The 25,445-nt window shown below is 35.1% G+C and overlaps 6 protein-coding genes across 6 annotated transcripts; 2 read left to right on the plus strand and 4 right to left on the minus strand.

Annotated features, from left to right (window-relative positions):
* Positions 1–1,682: 1,682 nt before the first annotated feature.
* On the minus strand, positions 1,683–4,014 carry PHYBLDRAFT_65904 (hypothetical protein; the record flags this gene model as incomplete). The annotated part of the gene is made up of 3 exons (XM_018441551.1): positions 1,683–1,737; positions 1,885–1,929; positions 2,183–4,014. 3 exons carry the CDS (start codon positions 4,012–4,014, stop codon positions 1,683–1,685), a joined length of 1,932 nt encoding a protein of 643 aa, XP_018291340.1.
* A 1,624-nt stretch (positions 4,015–5,638) lies between these two features.
* On the minus strand, positions 5,639–8,262 carry PHYBLDRAFT_112851 (hypothetical protein; the record flags this gene model as incomplete). Its single annotated transcript, XM_018428313.1, has 6 exons — positions 5,639–6,728; positions 6,804–7,374; positions 7,497–7,658; positions 7,741–7,811; positions 7,932–8,038; positions 8,116–8,262. 6 exons carry the CDS (start codon positions 8,260–8,262, stop codon positions 5,639–5,641), a joined length of 2,148 nt encoding a protein of 715 aa, XP_018291341.1.
* Positions 8,263–12,299: 4,037 nt separating this feature from the next.
* Positions 12,300–14,215, plus strand: PHYBLDRAFT_78216 (HLH-domain-containing basic-leucine zipper transcription factor). Its single transcript, XM_018443345.1, has 2 exons — positions 12,300–12,856; positions 12,988–14,215. Exons 1-2 carry the CDS (start codon positions 12,319–12,321, stop codon positions 13,959–13,961), a joined length of 1,512 nt encoding a protein of 503 aa, XP_018291342.1. The 5' UTR covers positions 12,300–12,318; the 3' UTR covers positions 13,962–14,215.
* Positions 14,216–15,771: 1,556 nt separating this feature from the next.
* Positions 15,772–16,631, plus strand: PHYBLDRAFT_168658 (hypothetical protein; the record flags this gene model as incomplete). Its single annotated transcript, XM_018435913.1, has 5 exons — positions 15,772–15,775; positions 15,844–15,970; positions 16,076–16,085; positions 16,240–16,339; positions 16,507–16,631. 5 exons carry the CDS (start codon positions 15,772–15,774, stop codon positions 16,629–16,631), a joined length of 366 nt encoding a protein of 121 aa, XP_018291343.1.
* Positions 16,632–17,223: 592 nt separating this feature from the next.
* On the minus strand, positions 17,224–20,350 carry PHYBLDRAFT_65909 (hypothetical protein; the record flags this gene model as incomplete). The annotated part of the gene is made up of 2 exons (XM_018441552.1): positions 17,224–17,980; positions 18,429–20,350. The coding sequence occupies 2 exons, from the start codon at positions 20,348–20,350 to the stop codon at positions 17,224–17,226; spliced, it is 2,679 nt and encodes an 892-aa protein (XP_018291344.1).
* Positions 20,351–24,613: 4,263 nt separating this feature from the next.
* PHYBLDRAFT_168660 (hypothetical protein) lies at positions 24,614–25,173 on the minus strand (the record flags this gene model as incomplete). Its single annotated transcript, XM_018435914.1, has 3 exons — positions 24,614–24,675; positions 24,858–25,013; positions 25,065–25,173. 3 exons carry the CDS (start codon positions 25,171–25,173, stop codon positions 24,614–24,616), a joined length of 327 nt encoding a protein of 108 aa, XP_018291345.1.
* Positions 25,174–25,445: the final 272 nt, after the last annotated feature.

Below are 25,445 nucleotides of genomic sequence, written 5' to 3' on the forward strand. Positions count from 1 at the left end.
TATTTCTAAAAGACAATAGACCGAGATAGACAAACCTAGCCAAGTCTTCAAAACTGTTCACATAAGGATATAGTACAGAGTATAGAACAGATTCTGATCAAGACTTTTTTAAGGTAGACAAAGGCATTACATGTTTTCAACAAATAAATAGCCATAGAATCCCAACTTTTTAGGTTTATTCTCTCTCTTTTGTATTCTAATACACACACACACATACACACAAGCATGTATGTATGTACGTATAAAGATGTATAAATTCTATATAGTACAATAAGAATAATTCATGTAAGAAGAAAAGAATCCGAAACCGTCTCCCCCCCCCCCTTCGATCAATGTTAAATAGTATCGTATAATAATTTTATTTATTTTTGTTACAATAGAGTCTTGTTAATAACCAAGGATCTCTTGGATCTTGAAAATCAAATCGAGACCGAGAAAAATAAGTGTTTAATATACTTGTAATCTACAATACTATTCTTTCTTTTTGTGTGTGTATATAATAAAAAAAAAATCAAAGCAGTTGAAATTAAAGTCTTTATCATGCAAGGTTCTCTTTGCAATTTATAATTACGTATCATACTAAATTCACCATTTATTTATTTGTTTATTTATTATTATGGTAGTGGTAGTGGTAGTATTTCATGTTGATTTTATTGTATGATCTAAAGGCTCACAAACAATCAATAAAGAAGCTTCTACAATAACCTTGGTCATTCTTTTAAAAAAATCAATGACAAACGGCATATTTACCTCTTATTTTATTTACATAATAATCATAGAGAGAGAGAGAAAAAAGAGAGAGAGAGAGATAAAAGTTATTCTGTGCCTCTATGGTAAATGAATGACCCATGGTTTGGTAATATGATTTATACATATTCAACAAAGAAATCGATATTTTTGTTTTTGTTTTAGCCAATAGATTACCATGGTTTCTTACTCACGCGAGGTAGCATGATAGGATCTGTCAACCGAAACAATAAAGAATAATATATATATATATATATTATATAAAAACTCTTTTATTATTACTATTAATTGATTATTTATTTATTTATTTAATTTGAAACATAATGATAATTAAAGACTAATAGCTTCTTTAAAGTCTAAATAAATATATATATAATTACACAAACAAGACAAAACAGGTTCAATGATGATATTGCTATATTGGGTTTCTTCTATCTCTCTAATACATATGGATATTTTGGGTGTACTTCCAATTAAGGTGTCTAAAACAAAAGAAGAAGAAGAAGAATTAATCCTTGGAATATATATTAGCTAGTCTGACATTTTGTATGGTCGTAAATAAATGTGGGGTACCAGTATAATTACACTAGAGCATTTATAGTCTTGAATCTAAAAAAGACTTTAAATTTATGCGTCTACCAAAAAGAAGAAGAAGAGTTGTACTATGTTATGTGTACTTGAAATAGATGCCATTTTGTTTTTTTTACCTTTAGCTTATATAATTTACATTATCAATAAAAAGAAAAGTAAAGAGAAAGTAAAGAGTGCCTCATAATTAGCTTTGTAGAACAAGAAGGCATAGATAAATAAGATAAGCTGAAACAGATACAGAATTTTAAGGCTATTTCTTTTGTTTGTTTTGTTCAGTGCTCGGTTTAATAAGCATTAAAGAGTTCCTAAATAAAGAAAAGCACAAGAGCAAACACGTATATGTATTAAAGCATAAACACAGCATTTGTCATCGTCTTGGTAACAAACTTTTCCCATACTCTAGATTAGAATTCGTTTAAATAAATAAAAGAAATTATAGAGCTGTATATGACTATGGTGTTCAAACCAGTTTCAAGAAAGAATGAAAGAAAGAAAGAAAGCTTATATCTGTTTTGGTATAATCTTTTAAATCTTATCTTTACAAACCTGTCCATTACTCGAAATTGAAACAAAGAGAACAAAAAGGTATATCTTTTATATGTCTTTTATATATATATATTCATTTATTTAAAAAATAAATTGAAATGAAATTGAAATGAAATAAAAGTAACTATTATTATGTAAAAGAAAAGAATATATATAAAAAGAGAGAGTGAAAATAATATTATTATACAAGAAAAGAATTTGTCTACCTGTAAATTGTTTATAACTAACAAATGATTATTATTTTTTTAAATAAATAAATGAAATAAAGTAGAAAGACAAATTAGTAAATGATATCTACTTTAACAGTTTGTAATCCAAATGATTAAGACACAAGTTGTGTATAGAATGACAATAAACATTCATAAAAGGTAACTGCTCCAGGCAATTTTCCTCAAATTCAACGATTTTCATTGCTTTATTGGGCTCATTTTGTCCCACGCCCCGAGAACTCAACCCACTACTATTACCATTACCATTACCATTACCATTGCCATTGCCATCGACTCTAAGTATCTTGGTATGCTTGGTATGCTTGGTATGCTTGGCTTGCTCATCATTGGTAAACGCACTAGAGACAACCCTGTAATGCCAAACAGGCTCATAATCGCCTTTACCCCACACGACCTGCGGATGGCTGATATTAAGTGATATCAATCTGTGTGTTTGTAGATCAAGTCGGATAGGGCTCGAAAAGGCTTCTGACCAGCGACATGAAATCAAATCAAGATGGGTCAAGTGCCGGCAGACCATTGAAAGGTAGCCAAAGATCTCATCCTTGAATGACACCTGCCGCAAAACAAGCGTGGTGAGTGGATGATTTGTGGGCGCACAGAACGAGGTCAGGCCGAGCGGACCATGCTCGAGCGTAAGCTCTCGGAGGCCTTGGCACTGGGTCAGAACAGCATCGATCCCCAAAATATCGTAACCCGTGCATCGTGCCGAGAGTGTCAGAGAAGTTATCTGTCGATAATACGGTCCGGTGAGCTGTTCAACAGAAGAGCACCAGTCCCACAAGGTCAGCGTTCGGAGTCTTGGCTGGCGAGTAGACGCCAGAGATTTTACCATGCTCTTTGTACGCCAGGTCATGTCACCCAAAGACAGAGATCTCAGCCGTGTCTCGGTTCGTTCGAGCATCTCAAAGAATGATCCGTCCAAGGCAATGTGGTGCAGATGGAGGTCTATGATATGCCGGCAGTGCTGAGCCAAATAGACCATTGCATTGTAACGTGCCTTGATGGTCTCCGGAGGATCGTTTAGTCGAGAGGCCATGTTGTTGCTCTCCCAGTCTTCACAATAACTTTCATTGAGTTCGAGAAACTGGACAGTTGGGTACTTGTGTGCAATATAATAGATCCATTCGTAGTGTTCATACAAATTCCAGCATCCTTGTAGTCTGAAGGTACGAAGGATCGTAGATGGTGTGTATCTTGAGGTAATCTGAGAAAGCTCTAAGTTTGATGCTTGTAGGGTAATGTCAACCAGACAAAGCGTCTCTAGTTGAGGACACGATGTGTGAATCCATTCTAGTAAATCAAATCTGAGCGTCATATGGGTGATGGATAATGAGCGTAGATGTCGAGCGTTTGGTATGACTGTAAGAAACGTTCGGATTGGATGGAGTCCGGCATGGTCTGGAAAACAGATACTGAGGTGCGTGAGTTGATTGACGGTAGATAAGACAGTATTTGAGAGTGTAGTGTCGAAACGTTCGGTGATCTGGCGTAGATATTTCCAGCTTCCGAGGTGTCTTGCTAGGTCGACTGCATCGATAGGGTGCGTTTTTGGGACTACAAGTCTATCTATACGGATAACACGCAAGAGAGGACAGACGATCGTGAGTTGCCGCAGTTCTTCGGGACTAATGGTGGTGTCTTGGATGGCCAGGCTGCGGACAAAGTAACCGACTGAATCAAGGCCGGTTGTGGAGTAGTGACATGCCAACATAGTTTCAAGAAGGGACTTGAACTGTCGGTGGCCGGTCGTAGTGATGTTGCAGTAGAGTGCGGGCATAAATATGTCATGCCATTGATGACTAACAGATAGACAAACTCGACGGTCTGTCACGGAGAGATGGGTTGCAACGAGTTCAAAGATGTCAAAGAAAAGGTGTTGATGAATTGATGTCTGCATCTTTTACTACTTTGGCAAAGTAGTATCTTTATTTCTTAATTATTATTTTTTGTAAAAAAAAAAGGGGGGGATTGGTTGTTATAAGAGGGTTATTCAGATAAATAAAAAAAGAAGAAGAGGTGGAATCCTTTTGGTCAATAGTCTCGTTAGCCAGTCCAGCCGTAGTCAACTGTAGCAATTCTTTCGTTAAAACAGAAGTTTAGGTGAACAACCTCTGATTTTCATTTTTATAACAATTATCTTTGGAGTATATGCAATTTCTTGTACAACATGAACTATTTATGGTGAAAGTGTGATCACCTCCCATTTACATTATACTTTAATAATACTGATTTTTTTTGATTTTTTTTTTGCGATTTACTCACTCACTCACTTACTGGTAATTATATATATATGTATATAAATATATAAATATAATTGTGCAACCTACTATTAAAGCAAAGCACAATAGTAACAATAAGTATAGACATGCGCAACACTTTTAGAGAAGAAATAAACAAATTGAACGTAAGAAATAGAATACAAAAAATACAAAAAAATGCGTCATTCATAAAATAGTGCGCAAAAATAAATAAATCAAAAAAAATAAAATAAAAAAAAAATACGCAGATTCAGCCCGAAAATCCAATAATAATAAACTTTTTGTTTTTTTTAGACACCCAAAAATAAAATAAAAAAGAAACTATGTGTGACCATTACACATTGTGCTTCAATAATTGTTTGGAATATGGTAACTCTTTGTAGGACAATCCAGATGTTGTACCAACTCTTCTGACAAGCACGAGACTTGTAGACGTGGCCCTTTTTCTTTTCTTTTTTTCTTTCTTTCTTTCTTTTGAAGTCAGGAATAATAGGGCAGAATACTATGTGTGGGTGTATTAATAGAAGCTTAGCAGAAAGAAATAAATAAAGAAAGAGTGGTTAAAGAAGTGAAAGTATTGAATGGATTTAGGCTGTTTGTGTGTCTGTGGACGTCTTTCATATGTCTGTAAAGAAAATCCAGGGCACCACCTAAAGAAAAAAAAAGAGAGAGAGAAAAAAGAAATGTGACTCAAATAAGGTGACTTTTTTTTTCTTCTTTTTTTTACTTTTCTCTTGTAATGATAATGATAAAAATTAAGGATCTATCCCGCAAAAAGTAAGGGCGAGGCATTCACCCTTTGTTTTCATAGGATGAATTTGTCCACGTGGATAAAACGTAAAGATTATGTTTCGACTTTACTAGCAATCCCGTGTATCTAGTCTAGACAATAAAAATAAAAATTGTTTTATTTTTGACCTTGGATTTGGATTCTATTGGTGTCTTATGAAATGACTGACACCATGCGCTTTCCAGAAAGTGAGCTGGACAATTCATTAGTAATTTGGTACCTATCTATGATACACCAATTGGTTTATTCTATACATCTTTAATTTTCTTTAAAAAGATTAATAATATAATTATTATGAAATAAGGGGATCTGGCACGATCACAGACCTTTTTTTTAAAAAAAATTAATTTATTGCCTTATTGCTTTATTGCTTTATTATGTATATTAATTATTAGTGTCCAAGTAAGTACAAGCTCATATGAAAAAAAAGAAAATAAAGTATATAAAGAAAATAATCTATGCTAGAAAGTATCTCAAACCACCACAGATTGGTTGATGTCATTATTATTATTATTATTACTATCAGGAGAAAGGGTAGATAGAGATGCCCGGATAGCTTCATACGCAGTGTCATGAAAGAAAGGATACGGTTTATCTTTTAGCAGAGTCTTGCCAACTGGTTGAATAGTACCATAGTTGGCAGAATTTTGCTGGACACTAATAATAGGCTGTGATGAGGAAGTATCGCCAGTCTTTGGAAGACTAGGCAATTCAGTATCTGATTTTCCAAATCCAGCGACCAGAAGAGTGTGTCGGATGGGCATATGTGTCAATCGAATAAAGTGAAATTCGATTGTGTGGCCACTATATCTATTCAATGTGGTCTGGATATCTACCAGGGCTTGTAGTCCACTCGAGTCCAGATGATTGACACTCCCGAAATCCAGAATAAGTGCATGGAGGCGTGGCCGGAACGACAAAGATAGATCTAAATCAGAGGTACCGGTATCGGAATCATTCCATGCCCGGCCTGCACTAGACTCATCATTGTAATCTCTTCGTCGAGTGTGTTCCTTGCAATAATCAACCACTCTGTCAACCACATAGCTAGAATTGAGATACGTAATCGACTCTTCAATACGACACAGCAGAATCCCGGGTGGCAAGGCATCAGATTGATATACCGCCTGTTCCTTGGCTAGAGATAAAGAATGGCCAAAAACAGCCGTCTGTGGCTCCAATGAAGGCACGCCACCCAACACCCAGACTCTGGGTCGTGCAATCCGGAAAAGAAGAATCATGACAGACAAAAAGACGGATGCGTAGATGCCATTCTCAACAGAGGTAAAGAAAGTGACTATTACCGAAGACAGGAAGATGACCAGCTCCCACACACTCACTGCCGAAAGTTGCTTTACATATCTTGGTTTGGAGACAAGATCCACGACAGCATGAATCACAATTGCAGACAGGATGGCATCTGGAATATAGTAAAAGGCCGGAGTCAGGATATATAGGGAAAGAAGCACGACGATTCCCGAGAATAGTCCAGCAAAGGGAGTTTGTACACCCGAACGTGCCTTGATAGCCGTCCGTGAAAATGATCCTGTGGACGGGTAAGCGCTGATTACAATTGTTAATTTTTAATAAATAATAATAATAATAATAATAATAATAATAATAATAATAATAAGTTACCCCAGAAAAGAAGCCCATATGTTTGTAAAGCCAATTGCAATGATTTCTTGGTTAGGATTTATGGAATAATCATTGATCCTCCCAAACGCCTTTCCGATCGCAATATGCTCAAGTACAAGAATCACAATTGCAGACGGAAGTGTGCCTGCAATGGATGACACCAATGTAGAGTCGATGTGTGGTGCAGCAATAGAATTAAATCCGGATGGAATGTCCTTGAGTATACTGATCGGGCTCACGGTTTTGCCGATATTGATCACGAAAGCTCCGAGCGTGCCAAAGATCACCAGTAGTCCGTTACGCATAATGCTTATGAAAAAGAACGTCTCGCTGTAGCGTGGATACTTCTTGGCTAGTCCAAGGCACATTGATCGTAAGCCATAGAGCCAGACCAAGCCCACAAGTCCAAAGACAGCATCTAGGCGTAGATCCCAGCATTTCTGAAACACATGGACTAGTAATCTAAAGGTTGGCTCCTGAGTATTGATGTTTGGGATGCCCAAGAGTTTCGGTATTTGGCCAATGGTTATTGTTAATGCAGATGCAGTCATAAAGCCCGCTATAGCCGGACCTTTTTTTTTGATTATATAAAAGATAACAATCAAATTTTTTTTTATACTTGGTTAACCACAAGTGATCGAGTCCAATGTCATATATATAAAAAAAGATTTAATAGAAGAGAAAATCACGTACCTGGTACAAGATCAACCAGTATACCAAGTCTTAGTAACCCTATGGCTAATGTTGCCATACCCGTAAATAGTGAAAGGGCCGCCGCAACATCAGGGCCGGTGATCGTAGGATTTTCGCTCACCACACGTGTAATGGTTTGACCGACAAGAAGAGACATAACAGCTAAAATTTGGAAAGATTAGATTTTATTTTGTGTGTGTGAATAGATATGATTGTCAATTAACCAATTAATTGATTAGTCTACCTGTTGGGCCAATACTAATGTCTTTTGAAGTAGCAAACAAACAGTATACGCAAAGGCCTACAAAAGCCGTGCTACATTGGCATAGGTTAGCTTATTAATCAACAGCCAAGTAATAATAAAGAAGGGGGGGGGGGAGGAAAGTATACTCTAGAACAAAATAGAAAAAATAAAATAAAATAAAATAAACTTACTAAAGTCCATACTGGGGAGGAAGACAGGCAATTTTGGCATATCCCATTCCTTGAGGAACAACTACTATTCCGACTGTGATTCCAGCAACAAGATCTTTCAGGAACCACTATAATAAATTACTTGATTAATTAATTAACTCTGGATGTCATTTTATTAAGGTGGTGGGGCTCAGACTAGAAATACCCTTGTGTTGTATCGATGTATCCATGTGGCAATGGGGAATATACCGACAAGGTAGTCGTATGTATAGTTGGGTATATTTGAGATAAATAGGCGCGTTTCTTCATGGTATGATCGTTCGTCTGAGGGATATTTCGTTGTTCTGTTCATAGCTGTGAATAAAGTAGTTAAACCACAAGTCTGTCTTGATAATAAATAAATAAAAAAGAATATATAGAAAAAAGAATCAAATCCAAAGTCTTGAACATATATTTTATATGTAAGTCCTAACCTAGCGGACATTCATCCTTTCACCCCCCCACGCCAACAGTATGTCCACACCACCACACTACCACACTACCACCACCACCACCACACCACCCCCCTTCATGCTTAGAAAGTAGGAGTAATCCCCCCCAACCACGATCCGCCCTTGAAGATACGCCATTCTATTGCGCAATCACACCTTTTGATATCTGACCCACCAAGTAGATTCTTTTGAATTTGTCATTAAAACCATCCCTGATTGGACGCAAGTCTATTACGGCTTATCGCACAAGTACCCCCCGAATAAGATACAAAATAGATAACTTATTTCTGTCTTTCCCATGAAAATATAAATAATTTTTTTTTAAAATAAATAAATAAATAAATAAGAAATGCAATTTCAAGAAGATGAACAAAGTACTTCAAGTCCTTTATCTTCTTCTTCTTCTTCTTTTCTTTTATTATCATTTCAAAAGAATTTAGATTAGATCTTTCAAGACCTCCTGGATCGGTCCCGCGATCGGTCACGTCTAGAAGACGACGACCTGCTGCTAGATGACCCATTATACCGTGATCTATCCCGACTATTTGACCGTTTACGGCTCGAACTAGAGCTTGCCCGGCTACGGTTCCGGTCAGGGCTACGACTGCGACTGCGACTGCGACTGCGACCACGACAACTACGACTATGACTATGACTATGACTATGACTATGCCCAGGACTAGGGCTACGACTAAGGCTACGACTACGACTACGACGACGGCGGCGATGAGACTCAGAACGTTCTTCTCGCTCATCTTCATATTTCCTTTTCGAGATCTTTTTGAACAAACTTGACTCCTTATATTCATACACGCTTTTTCTGCTCGGTTTCTTAGCATCCTTGTCGACTTCTTCTGGTTTTGCACCCAATCCCAATAAAGCATCTCTCTGTTTGACAGGTGTAATTGCCGGTGGTCTAAAATATCCATACAATTTATGAATATTTATATTTATATACATATAGTCACACCCTATTTGTTAATAATGACAGCACTGAAGTGAAAAGCATAAATACTTACGGTGCTGACATGCGGTTTCTTCCAATACCCTGACCTTCTTTCCATCCAAGCCCACGTAAAAGTGCAGCCCCAAATTCTTCTACTGGAATATTCTCATAATCATCCATTGTAGCCTCATCTGGTCTTGTCTTGATATCTTCTCGGAAAGCGTCTGTTTCGTTGACTGGAATTACAAGTGTCGAGGCTGGCTTTTCTTCTTCTTCACCGACCTGAGATGCTATAAGCAATTATAACATTTATTTATTTCTTCAACTTTTTTTTTTAAAAAAAATAAAGAAAATAAAATAAAAATTACCTTTGAGAATAGCCTTTAGTGCCTGTGCTTCCAATGATTCTGGCTCTTCAGGTTCATTGGGTTGTGCTGATTGATGTGGTTCTTCCGATTGGGTTTCTGTAAATGCTTGCTCTTCTAATTCTAATGCTGTTCCTTCGGATGATGATATTGTGGTCTGTTTTGCCATGATTTGTAGTCCAAATGCTGCCTCGCCTACATTGATAACTTCTGGTGCTGACACTTGTTCAAATGACTGCGCCTGCGCAGGTACGTAGATTTGTTTCTTTTTAGCTCTCCAGTCAATATTTTCTAATGGTGCAATAGCAAGTGGTGCCTTTTCTACTTTAGGTGCCAATCTAAATAGAAAGAAAGAAAAAAAAGAAAGAAAATAAATAAATAAATAATAATAAATAAATAAAACATACTCTTTGGCTTTGTTGTCTTCAAATCCAACAAGCATCTCTACTTCGTCTTCATCGTCTTGATCGTCATCGTCTCCAAAACCTAACCGACGATTACCGAAAGTTGGTGCGGCTGTCTTTTTTGTCTGCAAGGGTAATCGTGCTTTGGATGGGGATCCTACACCCATGGCAAATCCCGTTTTCTTTCCGGGTGAACCGTTAAATGACATTATGGCTATGGAAAGAAAAAAAAAGTATGCAAAATGGATATGTATATATTATAAAGATACAATAAAAATAAAAATAAAAATAAAAATAAAATAAAATAAAATGGTAATTGGTCAATCAATTGTATAAAGACTCATTTCCTTTTGTCTGTTCAACATTTTTATTTTTTTATTTTTTATTTTTCCTAGTTTGCGCTAATTCACGTGGTCGGATTTTTTGTTTTTTTTTGTTTTTTCTGATTTGACAATATATTTATATTATATATATATATGTGTGTAGGTGAGTGGGTGAGTGAGTAATTGACCACACATAAAGTCTCTTTCTATTTTCTGTTTTTGCAATTTTGGTTGGGTGGTTATGATAGATATCCATTGGCTATCTGTAGGTGACGTCTTGGGCTACTGCATTTAACATAGAACCACAGCTGTAGTACTCCTAGCAAGTCATATAAAGCAGGGTAAATCTGTAATAAAATTGCCTGTGCACATCAGGACTAGTTTTAAAAATATATATATATATATATATATAATATTAATGCAATTCTTCAAAGTACTATCCAAATACTACAAAGTAGTTGTAGAATAGTGGAACTATTTTCCGGTTCGGACCTTAGTAGTCTGTCCGTAGGAAGAGACATGTATTTTGCACAGATCCTTAAATTGTTATACCACCCATAGGAAGTAGGATAAGACTCAAGGGTCACTGACCATCTTAATAAAAGCAGTTCTTTTCCTTTTGTTTTGCTGTAAGAGAGTACCTTGAGAGATCCCTGAACGAGAACAATAAAAAAAAATAAGAGCCGCCCTTTCGTTGAGACACTTGTTGACAGTACTGAGTAAAATCCGAAATACTGCCACTTTAACGTTCCTCCGATCCCTGTGAACCATAACCGCGAACCGGCCAAAGACGACCTCTACCAGCTACATCCCCAGTGCACCTTACACCTCCCCAAACTCTTTAAAATTTCAGATCACTCGCTAGATTCCCCATTCTTGAGCCGGACTACCATATACCCATCCCTCTTGAAGTCCTTCTGACCAACCCTTTACCCAGTATTACACAGTCCTTTTCTTTTCTTTTCTTTTCTTTTTTGGTTATTGAATACAATTCTGAAACTTCTGTTATCTGTCATTCGGATTTACTGCGTCGGTACTGCCAAGACATCTTTCTTTTCTCTATTTCTCTCCCCATTTTTCATGGATATATTTTTTGAACTATCAATGTTGGCATAAACCAAATGTATTTGTTAAAGAAGACAAGAAAGAATACTATTAATATATATATATATATTAAGTATATCAGGGTTCTTATAAATTTGGATTTTTGGGACAGTTAAAGGTCTAGGATACTCTCCTTTTTAATATATTTATTCAATTGGTGTATATATATAAAGCACATCTTCTAAAGGTAAAAGTTGTCAAGACTATTAAAAGTGCTTAAAGATGTAGTTTGTATCCATTGTATCATGTGGCATAAAGCCTGTAGGTATATTTTTATATAAAAGTATATTCTTGGAGTATTATTCCCGCTTGGAAAAAAAAAAGAATAAAAAAAAAGAAGGGTAACTTGGGAGTTTTTGGTTTCCTGAGCCTCTTGGCTAACTGATTTAAATACAGTGTAGTAAGATCTATATACTGTTAAACCTTAATTAACCAACAAAAGACACACTTGTATTAGATATAAATTTTTTTTAATAGTATATATTGCCTGTTAAAGAAGAAAGGAAGTATTCTTATGTCACTTCTATTAATGGAATGGTAGGATACGTATATCTTATACACATAAGGCTTTTTTGTATTAGTCTCACACTCCAAGATCGAACAAAGTACAGTGTCACAAAGCATGCTTGAGTCAAATGAGGGAAGATATCGGAACCTAAAAAAATAATATATGGATGGGTGTGGGTGTACTAAACAGGGCGTAATACTCGAAAAATAAAAATCCCCATTCTTATACATCTCTCTTTCTTTTATATACAAACATTCTCTTGTTCCTATGGATGATGCCGCGTTTCTCAATTGGCTATTGACCAACCAGGTCGAAGAAAATATTCTTGCTGAGCACCTTGCTCCACCCTTCAACACTCCAGAACATATAGCCACGGCCTCAACACCAACAACGACAACGACAACGGATGTCTCGACTGCCGAACTTTTCCAATATTATCTAGGCGACGAGATTGAACAATACTGCTCAAACACACTCTCATCCGCATCTCCCAATACAGTAATCCAACAAACGCCATCGCCATCACCACCACAATCACAACCCATCGCACATTTCCAGGAAAACAAGCCACCGATTATCTTTGAACACACTGTTGTTGCTGATACCAGCAATACTCATCATCCTCCCTCCTTCCCCTCTCAAAAAAGTGTATCAGGTTCACCTAAACAAGGTCCATTTATAGGTCGAATGAACTTTAGAAGTTCTTCTGACGACGAAGCTGAAGTCAATAAAGCCACAAATCCAAAAGAAAGACGTCAGTTACGCAACAAAATATCAGCTCGAAAGTTTAGAGATAGACGCAAAGGTAACCATGATTTTTTAAAGAGAGAGAGAGAGAAAAAAAAAGGGGAGAAAATCGATGCTGACAAATCAATCAAATCAAATCAAAATCAACAACCACAACAACAAATATACATACACATACATATTTGGCAGACTACATTGCTTCTCTCGAAAAGGAGATCGAACAATACAAGCAAGAAACCAGAAGTTTGAAATTGGATGTAAACTGGGCAAACTCAACTATGGCCAAACTGCAGAAAGAGAACGATGAACTCCGTATGAAACTCATGCTCTACGAGAAAGGTATCATGCCAATACCAGCAATCGAAAGTACGAACAATAGTTTGTTGGACTCCTCTATTTTCCTGCCTCTCCAGCCCTCGAACCCCCTCCTTGGTTCATTCTCTTCATCTTCGTCTTCCTCGTCTTCTTCTCAGTCTCCTCCATTGATCTGGCAATCTGACGTCGACACTATGCTTTCGCATGCTCTATTCCCTACTTGGGATATGTCCCGAGTTATCGCCGACAAGCAAGCAGCGTCTGGAAACCAACCTTCCCAGGCCGGAAGTATCTTACAGCGTTATCCACTCCTTGGTCCGGCCTTGATGTCTATTGTGATCGATCATTCCTTGAACATGAACACCGAAGATATCCTGGCCATGCCCCAAGGTACTGCCGAATATCCTCCTTCACTTAAATGGACCAAGGCTTCTTCGCCCAAAGAGATCGAGTCCCTTTGGAACATGCTCCAACCTCCTCGTAGCGGGGCTGATAAAGAAGAAGATAGCAAGACAGCCGTAGATGATGAGAATGAATCTTTGCTGAGTGAGACCGAGACCGAGACCGGTGCTGAGACTGCACCAGATAATGTTGCAATTAAAAAGGAAGCCATCAAATCAGAATCAAAAGATAAAGAAGATGAAGATGAAGATGAAATTGAAGAAGATTTGGAAAGAGCAAACCTGTTTGGTTATACCCCTTACTACTACTGCCCTATTGCTTGGTTCCAGCGTAATATCACCTGGTTGATCTGTAAACGTCTTCACGAAAAGTTCCAGAGATGCAGTGCAGAGACCCGGTTCCGCTGTAACTCGAATTACAAAAGCTGTTTCCGGAAGCAAGACTAAGCAAAGACTGGAAAATAACATTATGCATATCGCTACCTCCACCACTCTCATATAACTTTCATCTAAACCTTCATTTTAACTTTCTCTTTCTCCCTCCCTACTATCCCTCTTTCCGTATTTCTTTCTTCCTTTGATTTCAAATTACTTTAAATTCGAGTATTGGGCGCATTCATCATAACTAACCAAAAACAATAAATAAATAAATAAATAAATAAATATAAATATAAATATAAATATAAATTATTATTATTTTTAAAAAAAAAAGCTTTGCCGTTAATCTTATCAAGGTTTATTTAATAACCCGATTTGATATCAATAGCCTCTTGAAATGCCTAACATTTATATAATATACCTACTATATACACTAAGAAGCTAAATCCTTTTTTTTTGTCTTTCTCTCAAGCAATAAAACCTACGTACAAAAAAAAAAGAAAAGAAATTCAAAAGAGAAAACATGAGATATTTTCTTAACATGCGACTGTTTATTAAGAACAATAGCTTAAGACTTTAAACTTTCAAATACATCCTGGCATCGATGTTGCAAACTGTCTACCACCAAATTTTATGCAAAGTTCGACACATAATCTTTACCCTTCTCGTTGTACTACATGCCTTTCAAATCACAACACCTAAAAAATCCCGAAAAATCATCTGTAATCTCGAAAACTCAAAAGCAGTGCAAATTGGACAAAAGTGTCCCATTAATTTGGTAGGTAAATGGGAAATTCCGTCCGAAAAGTCTTGATTTACGCTACCATATATATAGGAACACCTAAAGTCCTTAAAAACCTCCAGCCCAGAAACAGCTCTATACATAATCATATTATCCTTCTTTCATTTGGTTTTCTCGATCATATTTTCTTTCTTGAAGCTTTTGAAACCTTTTTTTTTTTCTAATATCTTCAAGTCCCCCACTTTCTCTCTCTTTATGATATACTTGACAGTGACCAGAATTTATGCCAGCTATATGTATATGGCACAGTCGTATTTGTAAAAAAAAAATGCCTTTTCTGATAGGAACCACTAGTGTTTTCTGATAGAGATGTGTGTTGAATGTTGGACTCGATTAATAAAAATGGTGAAAACAATGATTTTACTTTACTTTTTATTTTATTTTTTATTTTTATTTTGTAAAGGTCAAAAATGTTTTTGGCCGTGATTGGGTATATAATCCGGGTAGTTCTAATACTTACTTGATAACAGTATATTGTTTATATTATCTCTAAATTATAGTAGAAATAAATATTCTGGGTCCAGGGTTATTGAGGTATTTTGATAGAAGTGGGTTCATAATATATATATATAAAAAGGAAATATAAATATGTGGAGACCGATGGGATAAAGTGAGACTTTGGGGGGGTTTTTTTTAATAAGAAATAATGAGGAGTTGTATCTGTTAAAGATACTGTTTCTAGCTTGATGTTTTCTATCTCTTTTATATATATTTTTTCCTTGGGAAAAGTTCTTACCTCTTGTTACTGTCTTTTGAGAAAAAAAATATTTTTATGTTATATTTTCCGAAATGTGTTAAGAAAGTGTATTGGCTCTTTGATATCAACTACTCTTTGTTGATGTTGTTTCAGATCAATACTTGACTTGAGTCACATATTTTAAGTCAGTTAGTTCATAGCCTAGATTCTGCAAATGAAACATTTATAACAAGCCAAATACAAGTTAACACAATTTCTTTCTCACAGATACTTTTTTGTGTATGTGTGTGTGTGTTATTTATTGGTATAATTAGGATATAAAAGTGTGGTTCCTTTAACATACATAACACATTCAACAACTCTTCCCTACACTTGATTTAATGGGTAAGAGCAGTCAACAATTCTGTTGCTTTAAACATTAACACATTATTTCTATTCAAAATTTATTCTAGTTGAAAGATATAAAAACGTCGGGGTATTTAATAAGTGCAACTATGAGTGGACTGTATCGGAATGGTCCAAGATACCTTTGAATACGATTTCAGAAAGCCTGTTCTTTAATCTCAAGAATAATGAATGGTAGGAAAAGAGTTTATAAGCAGATTATGGCTATGATTTATTTATGTTAAAGAGAGTAAATATTTTAAAGAATAGACTACTGATAATTATATATTCAATTTATAGCAATGTCCAGGTACGATGAAGCTAACACTGATGTTTGAATGTCAGTATATAATGCTTATAAACAAGCTGAATAAAGGGACCTCAGAGCGTCCAGAGGTATGCTATCTTCAAATTAACTATATAATAGTGTGTATATGCGTATTTACATCGGTTTGTTATAATAGTCTCTTGGGATATTCGTCTTGGTAGGAAAGAAAGTTACAGAAAGTGACAAAGAAGATTCTACCGAGAAAATCAAAGTTTCTTTATCTATAATAAAGCCAGGTAAATAACCTGTAGATGACAGCAAAATTATATGCATGAATGATAGCATTTAATAATAATAAAATCATATTATAACATGTTTTTTTAGGAGCTTCGTATGAGCCTGAGTATGGCAAATATTATAATACCATATATTGAGTTTATTGTTTGTTTTTTTAACCTTAAAGATAATTTAGAAGTAAGGACTCCAAATGGACGTGTATATTATGGAACCACTACATTGAAAAAAGTGCAAACGTATGTCACTGGCGACAAACTTACTTTTTCTATCGGTGTGTCTCTTGAAGGATAATAATAATAATAATAGTAAAAGTCAAAAGTCAAAAACCTACTGTGTGAACTCTGTTTACATAAGAAAATATTTGCCGTGCTAATTAGTTTCTGTATAAAACGTTGTCAGAAATAAAAAGCGAAAAGAGTTTTCAATGAGTCCAGAAAACAAAATAGAATATAGAGAAAATGAAGTACTGTGATAACGCTCGGGTTTACCCAACAGTAAGAAATATAATAATAGATATATATATAGAAAGAAAAAGAACAAACATTCCAAGAAGTGTGTCTATACCTATCCCCAAGAGCTGTTATAAATTAAGGACGATTAGAATAAAAGTGTAAAGCAAATCATATAAAAGTAAAATTAGAATCAAGATCAATAAAATAAAGGTAGATAGAAATAGAAAATTTATCATTGCTTCTTTAAAGATTCTTACATGCGAACAATTAATACTATTTTGCTGTAAGTATCATGTGAAAAGTAATAACCATGAAATACAATGCACAAGAATGTACATTGTGCAAGGAATCGAAGGAGACTCTGTAAATAGCCCCATACTTCTTTGCAGGATATCATGGTCTGAGCAGAACCAATACAGCACACATATTTATCACTCGATATCTTCTGGTAAAAATATAACAGGAACAGCCTTAATATTGCCGAATCTCAATTCGCCATATCCATTGTAAAGCCCGTGCGTCCAGTTGTTCTCTCGCTCGTATCCACTATACGAGCTATCATCCTTAAAAGTCAAACTGGCTGTATTCGACTGAAAGCTTTGATCGTATTTAAGTATGACATCGACTTTTTCCTCTGAAAGTACTATAGTTTCTTGGCCAGCTCTCCAAACAACCGGTTCGTACTCATATGTATATAGCCAATAAATATGATGAATTGCTAATAAAGGAGATCTTAGATCAATCTCAGTTTTCTTTCTTTCGTTCTTTTCGTCTGATAATCGAGGGTCGTTTAGTTGAGGCAGAAGTATCAGGCTGACAGCATAATCTCTACCTGTTTGTTTGGATGATGTACTGTATTCAACAATGCCAATTCCCAGAGTGTTTAAGAAAGTATATGGCATACCAATTAGCAAATCTCCAGGATTTTTACATCTAAATCCTAGGACACACAAATTATCCAAAGTCATATCTCTCAATCTTTCGCACCTTAAAGAGATATAATTCAATACTTTGGCAAATGTAGTACACCGATATAGACTTAAGATCTGTAGTCCATGTTGCTGTAGTTTTAGATCCTCGGTTGTTGGACTTGGTTTAATGCGCAATGTTCTACCACTAAATCCCACTCGTTTGGGGGCCGGGCAATTGTCCAATAGATCATTTATAAGAAGATCCACATTGTTACCACTGATTTAAATCCTTGTCAAAAATGGGTAGTAAGAGGATATCCAACAGTCGGCTAGCTCTTAACTTTCCTAAAACAAGACACCACCACTTTAGCTAAATAAAGGATCACTTCACCCAACAGTTCAATTTATATTTTTAAATATTTTTTTTTGAAGATGTTTTTAGTAATCAATTTTAAATCCTTTTCAAATAATCTTTATTTAGAATACAATAAGTTGCACTGGTGGAGGTACAACCTTTAGCTAAAATTATAAATTAGAGATAAAGATGACTGTTTGGGATGCTCTTTGCAATTAGACTTTGTACCTTGGCTTATGACTTTGGTCATCTACTGTTTATGTCTTGTATTTTTACGCTCAAAATTGAACTTACAATATATTACTTGTGTGAATTTGGTTTTTACTTTATTTTCTTTTGAAAAGAGCCTATCATACGGCCTATTCTCTACCAGTCAAAATATTCTTTTTCATATTTAACAAGAGCAGTTTTAATCTTTTTAAATCTCAATTCGGCATATCCATAGTCAAGTCTGCAGTATCTTTCCATTTTGGAGATATTTTCATTACACAAGCTGGCATCTTTTACTGTTTGACTGATTCTGTTTGACCGCAAGTTTTGGTAGTATTCAAGTGGGGTATTGGATCCTTTTTCTGTAAGCTTCATAGTGTATATGTAAGCACGCCCACAATAATTCCAGATACTATATGTATGGAACCACCCAATATGGTTAATTCCTATTATAGGCCACTTTGAATCCATTTCCTTTTTTTCTGTTTCGTTCTTTTCGTCTGATAATTGAGACACAAGTGTCAGATCAATAGTATGATTTGGGCCCGTTACTTCGTCCGATGTGCCGTATTGGAGCAGGCCGATGTTCAAAGTCTTTAGGCTAGTATGTGTCATATCGAGTAGCATGCATCCTGTTTTTTCACAGATAGATCCCTCGATGAACACATTATCCAAGGTCATATATTCCAAACTTCTACACCTGAAAGAAAAGTAATTTAATAATTCAGTGGTTACAGCGCACTCGTGCAAGATTAAAATCTGCAATCCATGCTGATAATGCTGCTCCTGTTTCTGCTGCGCTGACTCCTCGGTTGTCGTTTCTGGATCAATGCTCAAATATCCAGCACCAAATTTCAGTTGTTTGAGTGCCACACATCTGTCCAATAGATTACCAAGGTTAAGAGAAGATCCGTCGCTATTGATGCAAATATTTGTCAAAACCGGATAGTAAGAGGATAATTCGAGAATCGAATTTTCGTCATTATCGCTATATATAAACCCTGTAAGCGAAAGACTTTCGAGTGTTTCAGAAAATGACCGTAAAATTCTGTCGATGTCAATCGGATACGAACGGTCTACTTCATCGCAATGTGTTCCGTCTAATTCCAAATGCTTCAGAGGGACTTTTAATGCATAAAACAATTCCCATAAAACAAAGTCGCCAAACACAAAATACTCGTCGATCGTAAAGTTGAATGTTTCCAGGTGCCGAAATGCATTTGGATTGGATTGAAAAAGAGATATCATTGCCAGCTTCTGGCCCGAGTTCATATTGTCAGTACGTACTTGTGTGGCGTTTAGCTTTAGAGAGCGCAAGTTCGGATACTTGTATCCAAAATAGTACAGCCACAAAGGATTCCATTTATTCCAATCTCTATTATAGTAAATGCTATGGCATTCGTATGCTATCGAATATATATCCAGGGTCGTGACAGCAAAAGCCGGTGTCGTATTTGGGATTGTGTCCAATATAGACGAAAAGTCGATATTGAGATATATTTCAGCGTCAATAGAAGATAGTTTTTGCAAGTTTTGGTGCATTTTGTCAAAGTCAACAACACTAAATTCCGTGTGAAACCCTTGCTCTACTCTGTGTATTTCCAATTTTTGGAGCATGCTACACGTGTTTATGAATTCAAATAGGTCTTTTGCTGACTGTTTGTCTTTAGTTGCACGCAAGTGTATCTTCAAACTTTCCAAAGACTTCCATACTGCATCTGATCTTGTTATCTCTGTATAGACATTTCTATAGTCGTTACTCCCTAGATCCAAGCGCTTCAAGTTTGGCAGATGTTTGAATAATCCAAAAAAATGTATCTCTGGTACTTCTAATGGATAACTAAAATTAGGTGTGCGTAAACTGTGAACCCATAGACAATGTAATGTGGATACATTTTGGGAAGTTTTGATCATTTCAATAAGTTCTTTCGCTCGTTGACAGGTATCAATCTGTATATTTCTCCACAGGGCCTCTTGAAACGGATATCTCCATGCCTTGCAGGTTAGGGCACAAGAACATTTGTCCGTTGTTGATAAGTTAACAGCAATCTGCGAAAGAATTTCATATGGTAGCTCTGCCATTACAATTATAATAATTATATAGAAAGAAAAGGAAAGGGAGAAAGAAATGAAACAGATGAAAATCAGTATATTGCCATATATATATATATATGACAATAAAATGAAAATCTCCAGCTAAAAGAACATAAACGTTGCGACAAACTAATGGTGCGAGTTACAATTCTGGTTACATTTGAATCATTGAGGTAACCATAAAGATGTACAAGGCGCAGCAACACCTTGTTAGTTTGGCTTTTGTAGCACATTATCATTTTTTTAAAGAAGGACAAAAACAAAAAAGAAGACAAACTAGGAGAAGTGAAAATGAATAACAGCCAACCGAAAGCTATTTTGTTTCCAAGTACGACTACAGTTGTTTTTTTTTTTTAAAAAAAATATATGAATAATGATATCACAGAACATTTGGAATGCACAAAAAGAGTTCGTTAATTTATGTTGTGACCTAGCAAGCTCAAATATTCAGTCCAATACAGAGCAGCTTTCTCACTGTATTGATGATCTGATAGCTCAAAATTAGATATTTTACTATCAAGATATTTTGCTTTGTTTTATAACTTTTATTTTCCACCGTCAATTCCTTGTTTTATTACACTCAGAATGAAATATCACAGTATATTGTTTGAGTATTTTTTTAATTTACTATTTGTTTTTGAAAATACTCTCTTATACACTATATTATCTAACTCTCTTTGCCGGTTGCTTTCAATATCAAAGGAAAATCTTCAACCTTACCAAATCTAAATTTGCTGTATCCTTTATAAAGCTCGTATTTCCAGCAGTCTTCTAGTTCCTCTTCATCATACAAGCCGTGATCATGTAAAGGTGAGTTGATACTGTTTGACTGAACGTTTTTTAAGTATTCAAGTGAAATATGGATTCTTTAAATTGAAAGTTCCATAGTGTCTGTACCGAATATCCCAGTTGACAATGAGGTATTTGCGATTGTTATTAGGTTAATATCTCAATAATGGGAAAATTAGATACTGTGAGAGTGTTATTTATTAAAGAGACAAAATAATATTGTTTATATCTGTTGTTATTAAAGTTCCTGTAATTCAAATTCCTGTTATGTAATGGTTGGTTTATACTGTATGAGTGTTTAGTGTGCGTGTGCCTGGTGTGTAACAGTTCCGGAGATAGTTAACTTGCCAGGTTCATTAGCAAGAAGGAACCAGTGTTTCGTTGTGGAATCTGTTCTTCATTCAATTGTGATGTGTATAACACAAATGGGAAGCACGAAAACAATTATTTGGGCTTGAACTGGGGGAGGTAAACCCATAGGAAGGTATGGCTAATGAGAATATAGAGAAGAGGTTCGAGAGTAAGGTTTAAGAGGAACAGAGAGGAAGAATTACTCTAATTGTTTTTGTAGTAAACGAAGCCATACGTCTGTTTTTTTTTGTAATTGAAAGATCAAGTGTAGAGTGTAAGTCATGTAATTAAGAGTACCTTTAGTCGTATTATTTGAATTTAGCTTTATATAAAATATATATACTTTGGAAAATGTAGTTCAAAAAAAAAGAAGCAGCCCCAGCTATTACATTTCTAAAAATATTTACTAAAAATATTGGATAGTTTATGATCTGCTCTATAGATTCCCATTTTTATACATATTTTTTTTCTTCTTCTTATTTAAATAAGATAGTAGCTTATAACAATAATTAGAAAAACTCGTAAAAATTATGATTACTACAAAGCTGATAACGTTCAAGGTATTTAGCTCGCTTTTTTTTTTGTTAAATTATCATTAAAAGACAAAAATCCAATAAAATCATCTTAAGAAAAGAAGAGTGTGTTTGAAAATATTATTATTTTTCAAGTGCTTCATTTTTATTGAAAGTTAAAGTGAAAGTAAAAGTGCTACTGCCGCAGATTCTCTAATAAAATCACAGAGTTTTAAGAAATTTTGTAATTTTTAAAGAAAATTAAAAGGGGGGAGTGAGAGAGTGGGGGGAAGGGTAAGTTATGCATTTATGAAATTAGAGTTAAGAGAGTCTTGGGGGGTTGGTTTTATAAAACGAATAGTGAAGGATTGATTATATGTTGAAATTATTTCTAAGAGTCTAGAAAAGCATTGGATTTTTTAATAAACGAATAGTAACGGGACGATTTTTGGGTATTGACCAATTCTGAAAATGTTAGGATATATTTAGATTCGTTAACAAAATGAATGGTGAAGGTATCTCCTTTTTTGTCTCACAAAAGCATAAAATATATATGTAAAAAAAAACTAGCCCGTCTAATTCAATTTATAAAAAAATCTAAAAAGATCTCTGAAACACTAAGGCGTTTCTGAAACAAATAGCTACCCCGTCCAACGAACCGGTTTGTAAATCACCAAAGTTTTCCTAGCAGTGGTGATATTTTTTGAAACACTTGATTACCCCTACCCAATCGTTTTATAAAAAAAATATAAGGTTTCTCTAAAACGCCACTCTTGCATGGACCGCATGACTGATATTCATCTCACTCTCCCCTTTTAATTTTATTTTCTAAAAATTATGAAATCTTCTCAAATTCTGTGATTTTGTGAGAATTTGCAACAGTAGCACTTTTCTTTTCAATAAATTGTACTGATACGCTACCCTAATATTTTAAAACAGTTGGTGTTGACAGACCAAAAGTTCAAAGAAAAGGGCAAAAAAAGGTCAATTTTTTAATCGACTCTAAATAACTAGTATTCTTCAAGTGTCATTTTGGTTGAAAAGAAGAGCATGTATTTGATGAAAACTGTGTGCTAGGGAGCAAAATCTAGAATAATTTACAATAAAAGATTCCCAGTTAATGATAGGGACGGCATTATAAGCACAATTTTGAACAATTGTTTTTTTTAAAAAAAGGTGCGGACAGTCATAAATTAGTCTGATTAACCAAATTGATCCTGAACATGTTTTATCCTTTTTTTGCCTTTCTTTAATCTTTTATTCTGTCTACTCCAACTATTTTCAAATATTAGTGTAGCGTATCAGTACAATTTATTGAAAAGAAAAGTGCTACTGTTGCAAATTCTCACAAAATCACAGAATTTGAGAAGATTTCATAATTTTTAGAAAATAAAATTAAAAGGGGAGAGTGAGATGAATATCAGTCATGCGGTCCATGCAAGAGTGGCGTTTTAGAGAAACCTTATATTTTTTTTATAAAACGATTGGGTAGGGGTAATCAAGTGTTTCAAAAAATATCACCACTGCTAGGAAAACTTTGGTGATTTACAAACCGGTTCGTTGGACGGGGTAGCTATTTGTTTCAGAAACGCCTTAGTGTTTCAGAGATCTTTTTAGATTTTTTTATAAATTGAATTAGACGGGCTAGTTTTTTTTTACATATATATTTTATGCTTTTGTGAGACAAAAAAGGAGATACCTTCACCATTCATTTTGTTAACGAATCTAAATATATCCTAACATTTTCAGAATTGGTCAATACCCAAAAATCGTCCCGTTACTATTCGTTTATTAAAAAATCCAATGCTTTTCTAGACTCTTAGAAATAATTTCAACATATAATCAATCCTTCACTATTCGTTTTATAAAACCAACCCCCCAAGACTCTCTTAACTCTAATTTCATAAATGCATAACTTACCCTTCCCCCCACTCTCTCACTCCCCCCTTTTAATTTTCTTTAAAAATTACAAAATTTCTTAAAACTCTGTGATTTTATTAGAGAATCTGCGGCAGTAGCACTTTTACTTTCACTTTAACTTTCAATAAAAATGAAGCACTTGAAAAATAATAATATTTTCAAACACACTCTTCTTTTCTTAAGATGATTTTATTTTTTAAAATTATGTATGTGATTTCCATGCTCCAACTGATAAAAATTTAAAAATTTAAAAATATATTGTTGTTAGAAATACTTTAATTATAGAAGAGTTTTTTAACGGCATTTTCCAAAAATCATTTAATTAATAAGCAAATTGAATTTAAATACTACTTCTGCAGACACCCTAATCATTTTCTAATTCTTTGTTACTAATTACATACTTGTAGGTTAAAAAAACAAGAATCAGTTTAATCTTTAGAGCAAATTTATAACCAAGATGAATAGAAAATAAATATACAGGTAAAGGGTGCTTATGGAACTCCTTATCGGAAAAGTTGTTTTTATTGAAACCATTTAAATATTGCTTTTTTTTAAAAAATAAATAAATAAATAATTTCGTAGATATACCAGAAAACTAGCTGGGAAGGAACAATGGCTCTTCCAAAATTCGGGTGAGACCGTCAAACGAACTGCGAATAAACAATTGCTGATTCAGAGTTCAATTTTCCGTGGGCTCGTTCACATCAGAAAATTCATCGCCGTTCTCATCTGAAATACCAACTGGAACTTGTAAGATTATACTGATGAAGTTTGCAGAAGACTTGTGGTTTCGTCTGTGATAGTTTTAGAATGTATCTTATTAAGACCAGCTTCCAAGAGCTACAATATATACTGCAAGTATTCCACACTCCAATGCAAGGTAGGGGGCTATCGATCTAATTGATACTGTGTAGTGTGTTTACCTGGGTAGCGAATTTCTAATTCAAGGAGAAATTGTAGAAGTCTGTACTGCTCGGCTTGGTTGGTTGACTTTGACGAAAAATGCCTCTTGTGGGCGAATTGTGCTTTAGGATTGTCACGGAGAGCGCAAAAGGTACGAACAGGGCAGAGACTAGCGGCTGCATGCTTCTAGATAATTATCGTCTTCCCTATTCTCCGTCCTTTCTGACTTTCTTTGGGTGCCAAAACATCAAAAGTGAGCGCACCAGATGTGAAGTTGACGGTGGCGGAAAACAACCGAAGTTTTGAGAAATCGGAAGGTCGTAGAAAGGTAGCCATGGCTAGAAGAAACGCTGACTTCTGTGATAGTGGGGGGGAGAGATGTACTCGTGGAGGAAACAGTTGATGCTATGTATAATAAAGTTGGTCCAATATTAACTGTGGGTTTGGTCTGTCGAAATCGAGTGTCTTTTGTATGGGAGACAAACAAAAAGAAAGTATATGTCTTCATACTACCGTATACTACTTGGTTAAATGTGTAACTTCAAAATGTCCATCCGATGATTCTTTATTGCTGCCAGACTATATACACAGGAATGGAAATACACCAG

This window comes from Phycomyces blakesleeanus (genome assembly GCF_001638985.1).
Source record: "Phycomyces blakesleeanus NRRL 1555(-) unplaced genomic scaffold PHYBLscaffold_11, whole genome shotgun sequence".
Taxonomy (NCBI): domain Eukaryota; kingdom Fungi; phylum Mucoromycota; class Mucoromycetes; order Mucorales; family Phycomycetaceae; genus Phycomyces; species Phycomyces blakesleeanus.

Coding starts and splice junctions, on each gene's coding strand:
- PHYBLDRAFT_78216 (XM_018443345.1), top strand. CDS start 12,319: ATGGATGATGCCGCGTTTCTCAATTGGCTATTGACCAACCAGGTCGAA. Junction 12,857..12,987: donor GTTTAGAGATAGACGCAAAG/GTAACCATGATT, acceptor CATATTTGGCAG/ACTACATTGCTTCTCTCGAA.